The sequence below is a fragment of the Mastigoproctus giganteus genome, chromosome 6 (genome assembly GCF_048544385.1).
Source record: "Mastigoproctus giganteus isolate SK-2022 chromosome 6, ASM4854438v1, whole genome shotgun sequence".
Classification (NCBI taxonomy): domain Eukaryota; kingdom Metazoa; phylum Arthropoda; class Arachnida; order Uropygi; family Thelyphonidae; genus Mastigoproctus; species Mastigoproctus giganteus.
In genome coordinates this window covers 160,057,244-160,071,925 of record NC_143580.1, presented here as the reverse complement: position 1 = coordinate 160,071,925, position 14,682 = coordinate 160,057,244, and the positions used below count along the sequence as shown (strand labels likewise).

Genomic DNA, 14,682 nt, shown 5'->3' with positions numbered 1-14,682 from the left:
ACACAAGTTTCTACAGAAGGGCAATAAAAGAGTACTGACAAATGCCATAATTTTGAAAGCACAGGCATTTCAATTTCATAAGCTACTCAGTGGAGATGATGATACATTTAAAACTTTGGCTTTAGAGATGGAAGGTTCATCATGGGATATCCTAGGTTAGTCTTGTAGGTGAATCTGCATTTGGTGACATTACAGCAGCAGAAGTGTTTCCTAAATTTCTGTATAATGTGATTAAAGATGATGAATTCACAGATGAATAGTTGTAAAACTGCGACAAAACAGCACTGTACTATCAATGTCTTCCTGATAAGTCACTAGATATTAAAAAGGAACTCAACAAAGCAAAATGAAAACTAACCCATGAAAACTAACAAAAAGAGAATTACTGTTTTGCTGTGTACAAAAAAGATGGGAAATTAAGCATGTCCATACGAAATCTCTACCTGTGATTTATGAAACATACCATGAAGCAAAAATATCACTCATCATCCAAGTATTACTTGGATGATGAGTGATATTTTTGCTTCATGGTTTGAAGGTGGGTTTGTACCATTGCATCAGAACATTATTCACTCCTTGCTGGTGTCGTGAACTCAGAAACTGAAGTTTATGAATTACTGAAAACATTTACACTGAAAGACATTGACTACTATACTGAATTTGCATGAGAGAAAGTAAGCTCAAAGCAATTGAAAACTGCAATGAAAAAATGTAATGGAAAACATGAGTCATCTATTCTACAATTTTCTTTCTTCAATTTGAATTTACGTCCCTTCAGGAGACTAATCTGGACAAGAGGAAGAATCCCATCAGCACTGAGCTTGCTCAAACCATTAAAGGCCTTATACACCTCAATCAGATCACCTCGCAAGTGCTTAGTCTCCAAACACTGCAATTTGCAGAAGACTTTCATTGTAAGACCAACCGTTTGTTCCATTCACCAATCTCGTTGCCCTTCTCTGTACTCATTCTAGCAAAGTTAAAATTAAAACCTTATATGCCAAGCTCTGGAGGGTGATTAGAAGAGATTGGGGTATAAAAGGTAGAGGCCTCAATCTGTTATATGATTGTTTATTTTCACCTATAATGTGTTATGCTGCCGGGGCTTGGGTTCATAGGATTGGGAATAAGGTTATTCAAAAACACCTATTACAAGCACAAAGATTTGCATTACTAGGGATTACTCGGGCATGTCGGACGGTGTCCACAGAAGCCTTGCAGGTAATATCAGGTAGGTTGCCAGTCCAGTATGTAGTATTAATAGCTGGAGTTGGATATCTTACTAAGCGAAACATCAGGAAGACAATAGTAAGAATAAGAACTTGTCCAGAACCAGGAAAAATTTATACAAGAGCAGATGTTAAAAATGAAAAGAACAGAGTTTTAGAAGAAGTTAAAATTAGATGGCAAATGGAATGGGAAACATCTGAAAAAGGACGACAGACCTTTATGTTTTTGCCGAGAATTAATATAATTGATGTTAAAAGAAAGTTGTGGCAACAGTTTGGTCTTTGTTCTACGTTTTTGTTAACTGGACATGGATTGGCATTGAGACTCTTTCAGCTTGGATTTAAAGAAAATGGGTTGTGTAAATGTGGAGAGCTTGAAACATCTGAGCATGTTATGCTTGACTGCAATTATTATGTTGACTTGAGAATAGAATTGGAACTATCAATTGGCTATCTGGAGAAAGAGAGACTCCATGTTATGTTCACTGATAAAAGGTTATTTACTTATTTTAATAAGTACGTTTCGGAAATCTTTAAAAGAAGATTTAGATTGCTGGGTAGTAGTGGCACGCCTCCAAGTGGCAGGGATGTCAACTCATCCAATTAGGATCAATGGATAGAAAATCAAAGTTGATTCTCCTTGCATGCGGCTAAGTGGCCAGATAGGAATTGTTTATTGTTCGGTTATTATTTATTTATTTATTAACAAAATTGAATTCTAAAAGTTAGGAAAAATCCCATTCTCTGACATTACCGCGGATAGGCTACGGCCTCGGTAGCGGATTCGGCGAATGGAGGTTAAAATGGTAATGTACTCATTCTAGCAGCTGTACATCCTTCCTAAAATGAGGTCTCCAGACTTGTACACATTACTCAAGATGGCCTGACCATTAGACAAGTGAGTAATCATCTCCTTGTCCCTGCTAGAAAAATTCCTGTATATCATTGACAAGACACCATGAGCTACACTTGCCAACTGTCTACACTGCTCAGAAAACTCCATATATGACTGTACAAAAACCCCTAGGTCTTTTTCATACTCTACCACCCTGAGTATAATACCAGTGTGAACTGGCACTACTGAGTATAGTAATACACAGTTGATATGTTATTCTGGGGTTACTGCTTCTCATATGTAGTACTTTACATTTGTCAATGTTAAACTTCATTTGCCACCTCTCAGCCCATCTGCTCAACTTTTCTAGATCCTGTTGTAGCAGCATACTGAAATTAGCGCCATTAACAACCCTGCCAATCTTTGTATCATCTGCAAACTTGGACATTAAGCCTGATATATCTTCATCAATATCATTAATAAATATAGAAAACATTGACTCAACACCAAACCCTGCGGGCCTCCACTAATAACATTAGTCCATGAAGAGCAGTGTCCATTAATTATCACTCTCTGTCTTCTCACACTCAACCATCCCTTTATCCATAGCAGCAATTTGCACTTAATGTCATACTGCAATTTGTACGGTAGTCTTCCATGTGCAACAGTATCAAAAGCTTTCCTAAAATTCCTTTGTGACCACATCATAGTATCCAATCAAATTGATCAGACAAGATATAACTGCAGTCTTGTCTAGATGATTCTGCATCTCTTCCTTAACCAGTGCCTCCATTAATTTCCCTGGAACAGAAGTTAAATTAACCGATCTGTAGTAACTTGTGTCACCCTTTGATCCTCCTTTGTAAATTGGGGTCACATTTGAAGTCCATGGGGACCTCCCCTGAATCCAAGGAAGCTCTCATTATTATGGCTAAGGGTTTGTTTACTTCCTTTGCTGCCTCCTTTAATATAACTGATAGATCCCATCCACCCTAGGCGCCTTTCTTATGTTTAACACGTTCGCTGCCGGTCATGAGGCAGCATGCTATCGTCAATAGCCTGGCGGAGACTATCGCCAGAAGCCGACTGTGTTTCCATAACGAAAAAGCTTGAAAACTGGTAATAAGGGATTGTTCGGTATACGATATCAATATTTAAGTGTCGTATAAACAGTTTCCAAAAGATTTGGAGATTCACGCGCCAGCGCGTGATAGGCACTGGAGGTCAAATTTGGCTTTAAATGCCGAATCACGCGCTGGCGCGTGACACAAAAACATAATAATGTAGTTTGTAAATAATAAAACAGAAAACATGGTAACATTAAGAAATACGTTTTATTTCATACCGAACCACTACAGATTATAAATTCTATGTGTAAGAATGTTACTTATGAATAATTTTCGCACAATCTAAGCAATAGCCGGGTGATGCTTCACAAACACTGCAGATATAGATTGTATCCTTAAGTTTCCCTTCAGAATAGCAACGTTTGCATTGCTTCCTCAATATCTTTCCACCTTTTCTTTCTTCCCGTGGTTTGAGCACATGTTCCAGTTCAGGTACATCATGCACAGTATGAGGGAGATCAGATGCCTGTTTCAATAAAGATCTGATCACTGATAAACGGAAGTCATAAAGTTGCACCTTGTTATATGAATATTTATTATAGATATGGTGTGCATTAATCATTATTAGTTGCAAAATATGCATAAATATTTTTGTAGGCCACCTAATGGTTTTCCTTTCGCAAGGATAATAGGCAAGCATTTCATCTTGCTTGTCAATGCCTGACATAAACCTATTATACTCAATTATAGGCAATGGTTTTGACTTCAGTTCGCCTTGTTTGTTCTGCATTTCCACCATATCATTTTGGTATTCTGTAGATATGTAACTGACATCTCTTCTGTCCTTCCACTTAGCAATCATTACACCACGGGCACACCTTGATAAAGTTTCCCCTTTCTTCAGCTTTTTTTCTCAAACCTCTTTCGGAAATGTTTTCCTATTACTTCTGATTGTCCCAGTACAATGGGTTTGTCTGTCAGCGAGACACTTAGCGAGTTCATAGTTATTGTAATAATTGTCCATAAATATATGCTATGCCCGACATCTAACATCCCATCAAGTAAGTTCATGACGACTTTTTGTGCATGTCCTTTTCCACCAGAATCATCTAACATACCGGTATACACTTGAAATTTGATAACCATGCCAGTAGGCGTTGTGATCATATATAACTTGATGCCGTACTTATGGCGTTTGTTTTGAATGTCGAAAAACAAGCCTTCCACGCCACAATATCATAGACTCATCTAAGCTAATCTCACGTCCTGGATAATATATTTCCGACATTCGTGCATTGAACAGATTCACCATTTTTCGAATTTTATATAGGCGATCCCGTGGACATACCTCTTTCTTTTCTGGATTTTTTGCAAAATGCAAGGCCCGCAGTAATAATAAGAAACGATTCCTGCTCATGTTATCTGCGAACACATGTAATCCGAACAGCTTATCTGTTTTCCAATAATCTTGTATGCGGTTCAGTCGAATGGTTCCCATATGTAAAATTAATCCTAAAAATACCAGCATTTCATCTCTAGTGGTGTCCTTCCATGCATTTATTCGAGAATGTTCTTTATTTTCTCGGGGAAGAAGTATTTCATGAGCATAAACATTTGTTTGTGTAATTATTTCATCCAAGATATTGTCGGTAAATAAATGACGAAAGTAATCTACTGGATTATCACCTGGCACGGGTTGCAGTAAAGACTCGGATTTTGTGAAACGAAACTGTTCCATCGATATTGCGTCATTTTCCCACATGACGTTTTCCAACTTACCGGGATCCTGCAGTGAAAGTGTAGCCTCTTCCACAATATCTTCTTCATCTACACTTTCCGAATCGTCCTTTGGAGGGATAAAATCGTCGTCATTGTCGTAACTGACGTCACTGGGATATACATCAGATAAATCCTCCAACATCTTTGCAATTTCTTCATCTGTAAGGGATTTTTTATATTGCACTTTTCTTCTTTTTGGGCATGACTGGCCTGCTAAACTGTCATCTGCACAACTCATATTACAAAGCTTTTCCGCACGTCACGTAACAAAATATTCAACACCACATACAACTACATGTAGTTTACACCCTTAACTTGACGCCGAAACAAATATACACAGCAGAAACACAATGCCAACCGAAGTTGACAACTTCATACAAAAGTCTAATGAATCCCACGCTCGCGCGTGATTGGCTACTGGGTAATGATGCCACATCCCGTGCCAGAGCGTGATCGGCTCTTCAATACTGCTGCGACATCACGCGCTGGTGCGTGATCGGCAGCGAATGTGTTAACTTCAGCAATTTCTCCTTCACTTTGCTCTCGGTTATTACAAAATCATTTAGCTCCTTGCCAGAGTTTGATAAACTTATAGCATTCCCCTCCCTGCATAACTCTTCATGTGTGAATGTAGATGCAAAATACTCATTCAGTTTGTCAGTTACCTGAGCAGGATCCTCAACACTCGAATCATCGATATCAAGTGGACAATCTGATTCATCCCCTTCTAGAGTTTACATAAATAAAAAACTCTTTGCTGTTTTTCTTTGCCTCTTTTGTGACTTGATTACAGACCAGCTTATATCTACAGTTGGCTTCGGTGTCACCTGATAATTTATATGCATCCCATGCATTTTTCTTCACTGCCATGAGTCTCATTAGTTCATCTGACATTACACGATATTTCGAAACGGATGCATTAAATGTAAGACAATTACAGTATTAGTAGAATGTAAAGGGAATGATACAACCTTTAATACTTTGTCTTTTAGTTTGTATACTCATAAAATAGTAAATAAAATATTTATTTACTAAGCAAAGTGTATATTAACAAGGAAAAAACTGGGAAAAATTTATTTATTTTTTGCTAAAATGTGTTTCACTAATAAAACGGGTATTAAAGTTGTTACCTGACACTTGCATTATATCGAGGTTGCAATTGCAATGTACTTAGAAATACCTGAATTAATTGATACCATGTACTGTTCAATGCAATTTAAATTATTTAATTTTTAAAATATACATCCGGAAGCAATTAAAATTAATAAATAAATAAATATCTTAATATGAATTTTATAAAAAGAGAAAAATCAAACTTATTACCTTTGGTTCAATTCCATTAACTCCTATCGAATGACCTTTCCTCCTCTCCATATTATGAAGCCGACGTTTGTTTTGAATACTGAGAAGTAACGATATAAATTTATTTTTCAGTTCTTTTTCAAATTCAAGTTCATCTCGCAATGCTAATTCCTGAATAAGCATTTCTGAATACTCCTGAATTAATCTTTCCAGTTCATCAAACACCTTAGTCAGTTGCATTAAGCTCAGTGATTTCAAATCTAATGAAAGAAATGTTATTCAATATAATATTAAAAATAGAGCTAAAAGAATGAAAATGCTTTAAAAGAAATGAGGAATGATAAGAATTAATATTACATTTGATATTTATTTGAAGGTTGACAAGTTCACTATACCAAAAGAGCACTTCAAAATATAGAATCAAATAGAAAAAGCACAAAGCATGATAATATTCAGTTGATAACAAACTAAAGAACTTTCATTCCTGGGTGAAATACATATACAACCTAATATGCCAAACTGTACTCATTTTAAGTTGCATTTAATTTTTTTTTTTTTTTTTTTAAATTCAGAAAATACAGAAATCCAAAACCAAATTTCAGTTTCATTGTGTATTTAAATTGAATACTCACAAATACTGGCATAATCCACCAGCTCCAGTACACTTAACTGGGGCTGGAAAAACAGAATAAATCTGCATTAAGTGGGGGAGGGAACATTTATTAGGCAGGCGTAGGAAGATTATGAGAAATCTTTGGCATAGGAAATAATGTAAATAATTTTAAATGCATTAAAATCAGCCAGGTTGATTTTAATGCACCATTTCTGATTGATTTTGATGCACCATTTCTTTATATAACAATATTAAATGTAAAAAAAATATTTAAAACTTTAAATACATAAATAAAACAAAGTATGTGTTCAAGAAAAATTACCTTAAAATTACAGAACCATAGATGTATACTGTATTTATATTATTGACAATAACAGCATGTGATATTAATTTTTAGATTGTTACAAAACATTAAAGCAGTGTAAATTTATTTTATAACTTCCAATTTAGTTTCTCATTTGTGTTATTATCACTACCTAATTCACTTGAGACCATTGAATGAGAGAGAGAGAGAGAGAGAGTTAAAACTATCTAAAAAATCAATAATATAGCCAAAAAATGCAATTAACTGACACATAAACAAATTTATATGCAAGTAAACCAGAATCAATCATATGACCATAAAATGCACGTAAACAATGAGTAAACCAGAATCAATCATAGCGCCATAAAATGCATGTAAACAAATAAGTAAACTGATTTGAAACCAAAACTAAACCGAAAACAGTACTGTTAATCAGTACTTTTGTGCAATGTGCAACAGAGAAATAGAGTGGGCTAGTAAATCAGAATGTCTTATAATGAGGGATTTTAACTTCCCAGATATTGACTGGAATTTGTGGGTTGGTCACTTACACACTAGTAAGACTTTTGTGGATTTATTGGATGATTGTTTTCTGCAGCAGCATGTTCGAGATGCAACCAGAGAGGGTAATATGCTTGATCTGGTTATCAGCAGTGATCATTCATGTATTAGGAATTTGCAGATAAAAGAACCACTAGGTGGCAGTGATCACAGTGTACTGACATGGGATTTACTTAAAGATTTAATTACCATCAGGGGTAAAGGAAAGGGTTTTTGCTTCTGTAAAGGCAAGTACAGTGGTCTCCGACAGTTTTTAAATTCTGTACAGTGGGATCAACTGACGATGTTACCAACAGTAAATTCTAAGTGGGAAGCATTCAAGAAATTAATCGTGGAAGCTAATAAACATTTCATACCTATTCAGAAATATTGTTCAAGGTTTAGGAATAAATGGTTGTCAAATGAACTAATGAGACTCGTGGCAGAGAAGAAAAATGCATGGGATGCATGTAAATTATCAGGCGACACAGAAGCCTATGGCAGATATAAACTATTCTGTAATCAAGTCACAAAGGAGGTTAGGTGGGCGAAGGCAGATGAGAAATTTTTGGCAAAGGATGCTAAGAAAAACCAAGAAAAACCAATTGCAGTTTTACCAAGAAAAACAGCAATGATCTCTTTACTTATATAAACTCTAAAAGGAAGGGGTGAATCAGATTGGTCCACTTGATATCAAAAGTTCGACTGTGGATGATCCTACTCAGATAGCAAACAAACAATGAGCATTTTGCATCTACATTCACACACGAGGAGTCATTAAGGATTGAAAATGCCAGAAGGTAATCATATTATAGCAGGGTGCTTAATGATTTTGTAATAACTGAGAGCAAAGTGGAGGAGAAACTGTTGAAGTTAAATGTACGAAAGGCACCTGGGATGGATGGGATCTATCCAGTTATATTAAAGGAGGTGGCAAAGGAACTAAGCAAACCCTTAGCCATAATTATGAGAGCATCCTTGGACTCAGGGAAGGTCCCCACAAACTGGAGATGAGGAAATGTATCCCCAATTCACAAAGAGGGATCGAAGGGTGACACGAGTAATTACAGACCAGTTAGTTTAACTTCTGTGCCGGGTAAAATAATAGTCACTGGTTAAAGATGCATTGCAGGATCATCTAGACAAGACTGTAGCAATAATTCAGACACAGCATGGGTTTCATAGAAAGTCTTGTCTGACAAATTTGATTGGATATTATGGTGTTGTTACAAAACAATTGGATGCAAAAAAATAATTTTGATATCATATACTTGGATTTCAGAAAAGCTTTTGACACTGGTGCGCATAGAAGACTACTGTACAAATTGGAGCAGAATGGTATTAAGGGTAAGTTGCTACAACGGATAAAAGGATGGTTGAGTGGGAGAAGACAGTGTCTGGTAATCAATGGGCGCTGCTCTTCATGGACTAATGTTATTAATGGAGTCCCACAGGATTCGGTGTGGGATCCACTGTTGTTTTGTATATTTATCAATGATATTGATGAAGACATGTCATGCTTAGTATCGAAGTTTGCAGATGATACAAAGGTTGGCAGGGTTGTTAATGACAGTAATGGCAGTGTGCTACTGCAACAGGATCTAGAAAATTTGGGAAGATGGGCTGAGAAGTGGCAACTAAAGTTTAACATTGAAAAATGTAAAGTACTACATATGGGAAGCAGTAACCTCAGAGTAACGTACCAACTGTGTGGTACTACACTGACAGTGGTAGAGAATTAAAAGGACCTGGGGGTAATTGTGCAGGCAGATATGAAGTTTTCTGAGCAGTGCAGACAGGCTGCCAGAGCAGGTCATGGGGTTTTATCAATGATATACAGGAATTTTTCTAGTAGGGATAAGGAGGTGTATAAGGCAATTATCCCCTTGTATAAGGCAATGGTCAAGCCACGCCTTGAGTACTGCATACAGGTTTGGAGGCCTCATTTTAGAAAGGATGTAGATTTGCTTGAGCGTGTACAGTGAAGGGCAACAAGATGAAGGGATCCTCTTATCAAGAGAAGCTTAAGTTCTGCAAATTGCAGTGGCTGGAGACTAGGGACCTGCGAGGTGATCTGATTGAGGTGTATATGGCCTTGAATGGGTTGAGCACACTGAATTCTGATTGGATTCTTCCACTTGTTCAGATTACGAACCTAAGAGTGCATAAATTCAAATTGAGGAAAGACAGCTGTAGAATAGATGTGCGGAAATTTGCCTTTACCCAGCGGGTGGTTAATTGCTGGAACAAACTTCCATCTGTCATTGTGGAAGCTGATAGGCTAAATAAATTTAAGGAGGAACTGGACAAATATTTAGAGGGAATGGTTGTGTGAATTTTTTTTTGGCTGATGTTACATAAGCTCATACGCTTGCTTTCTTGCATCACATGCCACGATTACTATTATTATTACTACTAAAAGCAATTCCCTTCAAGGAAATGACAATTCCTAAATAGAAGCTTTTAGAAACGATGCTTCAATAAATTTTCAATTAATCAGTTCTAATTAACTATTAATAGAGGTGGTGACTACTAAAAGCAATTCCCTTCAAGGAAATGACAATTCCTAAATAGAAGCTTTTAGAAATGATGCTTCAATAAATTTTCAATTAATCAGTTCTAATTAACTATTAATAGAGGTGGTGAAGCTCATACGCTTGCTTTCTTGCATCACATGCCACGATTACTATTATTATTACTACTAAAAGCAATTCCTTTCAAGGAAATGACAATTCCTAAATAGAAGCTTTTAGAAATGATGCTTCAATAAATTTTCAATTAATCAGTTCTAATTAACTATTAATAGAGGTGGTGATGCCGCCCCCTCTAGAATAATAGAAGCTTTTAGAAACGATGCTTCAATAAATTTTCAATTAATCAGTTCTAATTAACTATTAATAGAGGTGGTGATGCCGCCTCTGATGATACAAAGGTTGGCAGGGTTCAATAAACTTCAATAAATTTTCAATAAATGAATTGAAAGTGCTTCAATAAATTTTCAATTAATCAGTTCTAATTAACTATTAATAGAGGTGGTGATGCCGCCCCCTCTAGAATAATAGAAGCTTTTAGAAACGATGCTTCAATAAATTTTCAATTAATCAGTTCTAATTAACTATTAATAGAGGTGGTGATGCCCCCCCCTCATTCTATTTTCTTTATTATATCAAGTTTAGTCTGCATGCATAGCACAGTGCTATCATCACCACCCTCCCCGCACCGAGTGGAAAAGGCCCGAGTTAGTGAGTCTCAGGTGTAGATAGCAAGGTTTTTTTCCCAGAAACTGGGGGTTTTCATCCAACAGAACAGGCAAATCAAGCAGAGAACACAATACACATGGGTATATGAATTAACACTCCAGGTGACGGAGTGTTAAAATTTAGGTAAAAATTTAAGTTTCAGAGGGGAGAAATATTAATGGAGGAGTTGGAAGGAGTGAGTGCATTGAATCTTTGGATAATTAATTAACACTTATTTGGAAGCTTACTTAATCCTTTCTCCAACTTGGACATAAAACTCAGATTCTTCAACTTTTAAACTCTTAGTTTAAGTTTAAAAAGGGAGAAAATTTAAGTTTCAAAGGGGAGAAATTTTAATGGAGGAGTTGGAAGGATTGAGTGCATGTAACTGAACAAATTATGGTGATTGCAATGAGAAGTATTGCCAGTTTTATTTAATTACATGGTGTTTCAAAATTGCATGCAACAAATGTAGGAGTATATTCTACAGCTAAAAATAAGAAAAAATTTCCATAATCATATGTTTCAAAAATTTCTACTTCCAAGGTGTTATTAAAAGTTATACATTAATATTAAATTACAAAACCGTGTAAAATGGCAAAACATTTTTCAAATTTATATCATAAAAATATGACTGTAAAAAGCAGAAAGCATATGTATCAACATAAATAGTATTATTCTACTATATGAATCATACCAAATTAACACAGGAACAGAGTACTTAAAAGCAATATCAACAAGTCTATTACTTGAGTTTCAGATTCCACAATGACTACCTTATGTTTATTGAACAGCACTTGTTAAAATCACATTGAGGCACCACAATCAATTTACTTTTGCTAATTTAACTGATATGATTTTAATTTATGGTGAGATTCATAAGAATTTTACAGCTGTTGACAGATGGGCAAAAAAATTTCAAGCGCAATTAGTACAAAACTTATTTTAGTACAAAATATTAGTACTTATTTAGTATTAGTACAAAACTTAGAGAAACAGATATGCTGAAACTATTAGGCCTAAATGCTAATATAGAAAGATTTTGACAAACTGAAAATGTGAAGAGCAAATACTCTGTACTTCGACATCCGCAGAAGGTTAAGCACAAAGAATATTACACGAACAGCAGTTATATCTATTTCACTGTATGCCTATACAAGAACTGCTGCTCAAAATATGAATAAAAGTGAAAACTTTTGTCAGTGTCTCATCTTGCAATGTACACACACACAACTCTTGATTTCTCAGCTATATTCTGGTTATGGATGAATTGATCATGTTTATCAAGAAATTAAATTCTCAACTCTTGAAATATTCACACCTCATCTGAACACAATACTCATTATTAACATACCTTTTCCCTTAATGTTGCAGACCAAGTTGAAGCTCCAGTTAATCTACCACTCAGAAAGCTCCAGCACTGTTGACAGATTTTTTTAATTAAAGTTACCAATCATATGAAAATCTAATAAGAAAGCTTGGATCACCAGAAGTCTTTTCCCAACATAGTTTTCAGATTATTTTTGTCCAGCAGTTGAACAGTACTGTGAGCATTAAAGCTCTTTTGATATTGGATAATGCACAAGGACAATGACAAGAGTTTAATGCTAAAGTCATTTTTATGCCTCCCCCATACCACTTATGTCATCTAACCAATGGGCCAAGGAGCAATAGTGGCTTTCAAGGCCTATCCCTTCTTGGGATATTAGAGTTGTAAGTGCAGGAGAAAACAACATTAAACATACTATTAATAAAAGCCTTGTAGGAAGTGCAACAAAAATTAACAAATGGAGTGTGGAGAAAGCTTTGGGAAAGAAGTGTTGGGAATTCATTGCTCTGATATTGAGAAGACTAAAAACAACATAGCAGAGCTTGGCAAGGAACTTGGTGGGATGATATAGAATCTGAAGATACACACTCACTGAGAACTGAGAACCAGAAAGATTAGTTAAGCAATGAAGAAATCACAGAAAATATTGCCAAACAGAAATAAGCCACTGAAGATATTGAAAAGAAACAGAAAAGGAAGAACATGAAACCGCTTAAGATCATCACCATTAAAAGTATGGCCAAGACAAGGATACAGAAAGATCTCTCAAGGTATGTAGAATAATTGAAAATACTATCAGCAGTTGTGGGACAATCTATAACAACAAGAAGAAAACTAAACAACTCTTTTCTAGATTTTTCCCTTGGTCTCTAAGGGAAATCAGTCTTCAGCATCAGCCGCTGCAGATATCCCAGTGCAAAAACCATCCTGTCCATCTTCAAGCTCTTGCACTAAGTGAATTTGAGCAATCTTAAAATTAAGAGTATCACAAACCATTGTAAATAATGTAAACACAATATAAAAGATTCCATAATTTTAAGGTAAATTTTCTTTATTTTCATGATCATACTGTGTGTGTGTGTGTGTGTGTGTGTGTGTGTGTGTGTGTGTGTTATTGCATAAATTTTTGCATGTAAAGGTTTTCATGTTTCAGTAATATTTAATATTCTTTTATAGAGTAATTGTGCCTTAAAATCAAACAGAAATCCTGATCACACCAATTATAATAACTTACATTATTTCTTATTGGTAAATCTCCTCCCACTTAATGCAGATTCACTTAGTGCTCTGTTTTAATGACTCCAACTAAACACTAAGCTGTGGAAGTCTGTACTAAAAACATGTACTATGTTTTTAGTACAGATTTCCAAGGAAACTTATATTAAATGTACACTTTTCATTGATAATAGCATATATTTAGTGGTGAAGTGGTTGGGATACACCCTGAGATGGCTATAGAGCTGTCCAAGGGAGTCTTCTTAATCAGTAACTTTTATCCACACATCAGAGAAGTATTTATACATTCCAATTATTGACCAATCAAGCGATGGCATCCTCGTTAAGCAATGCTGTTGTTGTTGTTGTTGGTATTTGGATTAACGACACAGGGGCTACTGAGGCCAAATTGTGTCTGCTCATAGTTTATTTATTTGAAATATACCGGTATAGATGTTAAATTAAATACTCCTGTATGGGCCAATACATTTTAAATAATAAAATAAAATAAATAAATTTTCTGTTTATACTCCGGGACAACCAAATGATCAGAGGAGTTAACAAGATAGACAGAATACAAGAAACAGCACCGTATTCAGCAGTCACGGGCTTGAACCCTGGTCACTCAAGGCACGTGTACTTATGCACATGTGTGCCTGACCACTAGGCTATGGCAGCCTAAATAGATTACAAGTCCTTCTGTGCTTGCATCATTTCCCAGGATATGAGTTAAATCATGTGAGAGGTAAATCATGCCAAGAGACCGACTGAAAAGTGTTTGACCGTATAGTTGAATATAAGGGACAATCTAACAGTAACTTGAATGTCACAGGATGAACACTGGGGTGGATCTTCTCCCAGTAGCAGGAACAGATGGGTATGATGAGTGTGTCCAATTCTGAGTCTTGCCAGTACCACTTCCCCTCGTCTGTTTCGTAGAAAGCCTGAGAGCCACATGTTTGGTTCTTGCTTTATCTGGTAAAGTTTGCTGTCAGCGTTTCTTTTCCAGATCTGTGACCAGTTGTCATAACTTGCTTTGTGAATAACAGGCTTATAATCAGCGTAAGGAACCAGAGGATACTCTGGGACAGCTGGTTGAGGATGTTTAGCTGCAAGGTCCGCACTTTCATTTCCCGGAATGCCAGAATGGCCAAGGATCCAGCAAAAACTGATTGGACATGCTGCAGGAAAATAGCTGAGAATGAATGTGTTTCAAGGTAAGATAGAAG

The 14,682-nt window shown here is 35.9% G+C and overlaps 1 protein-coding gene across 2 annotated transcripts in view; it reads right to left on the bottom strand.

Moving 5' to 3' along the window:
• Positions 1–14,682, bottom strand: part of LOC150084701 (fasciculation and elongation protein zeta-2-like) — a 215,114-nt gene that overhangs the window by 57,050 nt on the left and 143,382 nt on the right. For both annotated transcript variants that reach the window (XM_090375435.1, XM_090375436.1), the window contains one exon: positions 6,234–6,472. In XM_090375435.1, coding sequence (XP_090231561.1) covers positions 6,234–6,472 — 239 coding nt within the window. The remainder of the gene's footprint in view (positions 1–6,233; positions 6,473–14,682) is intronic.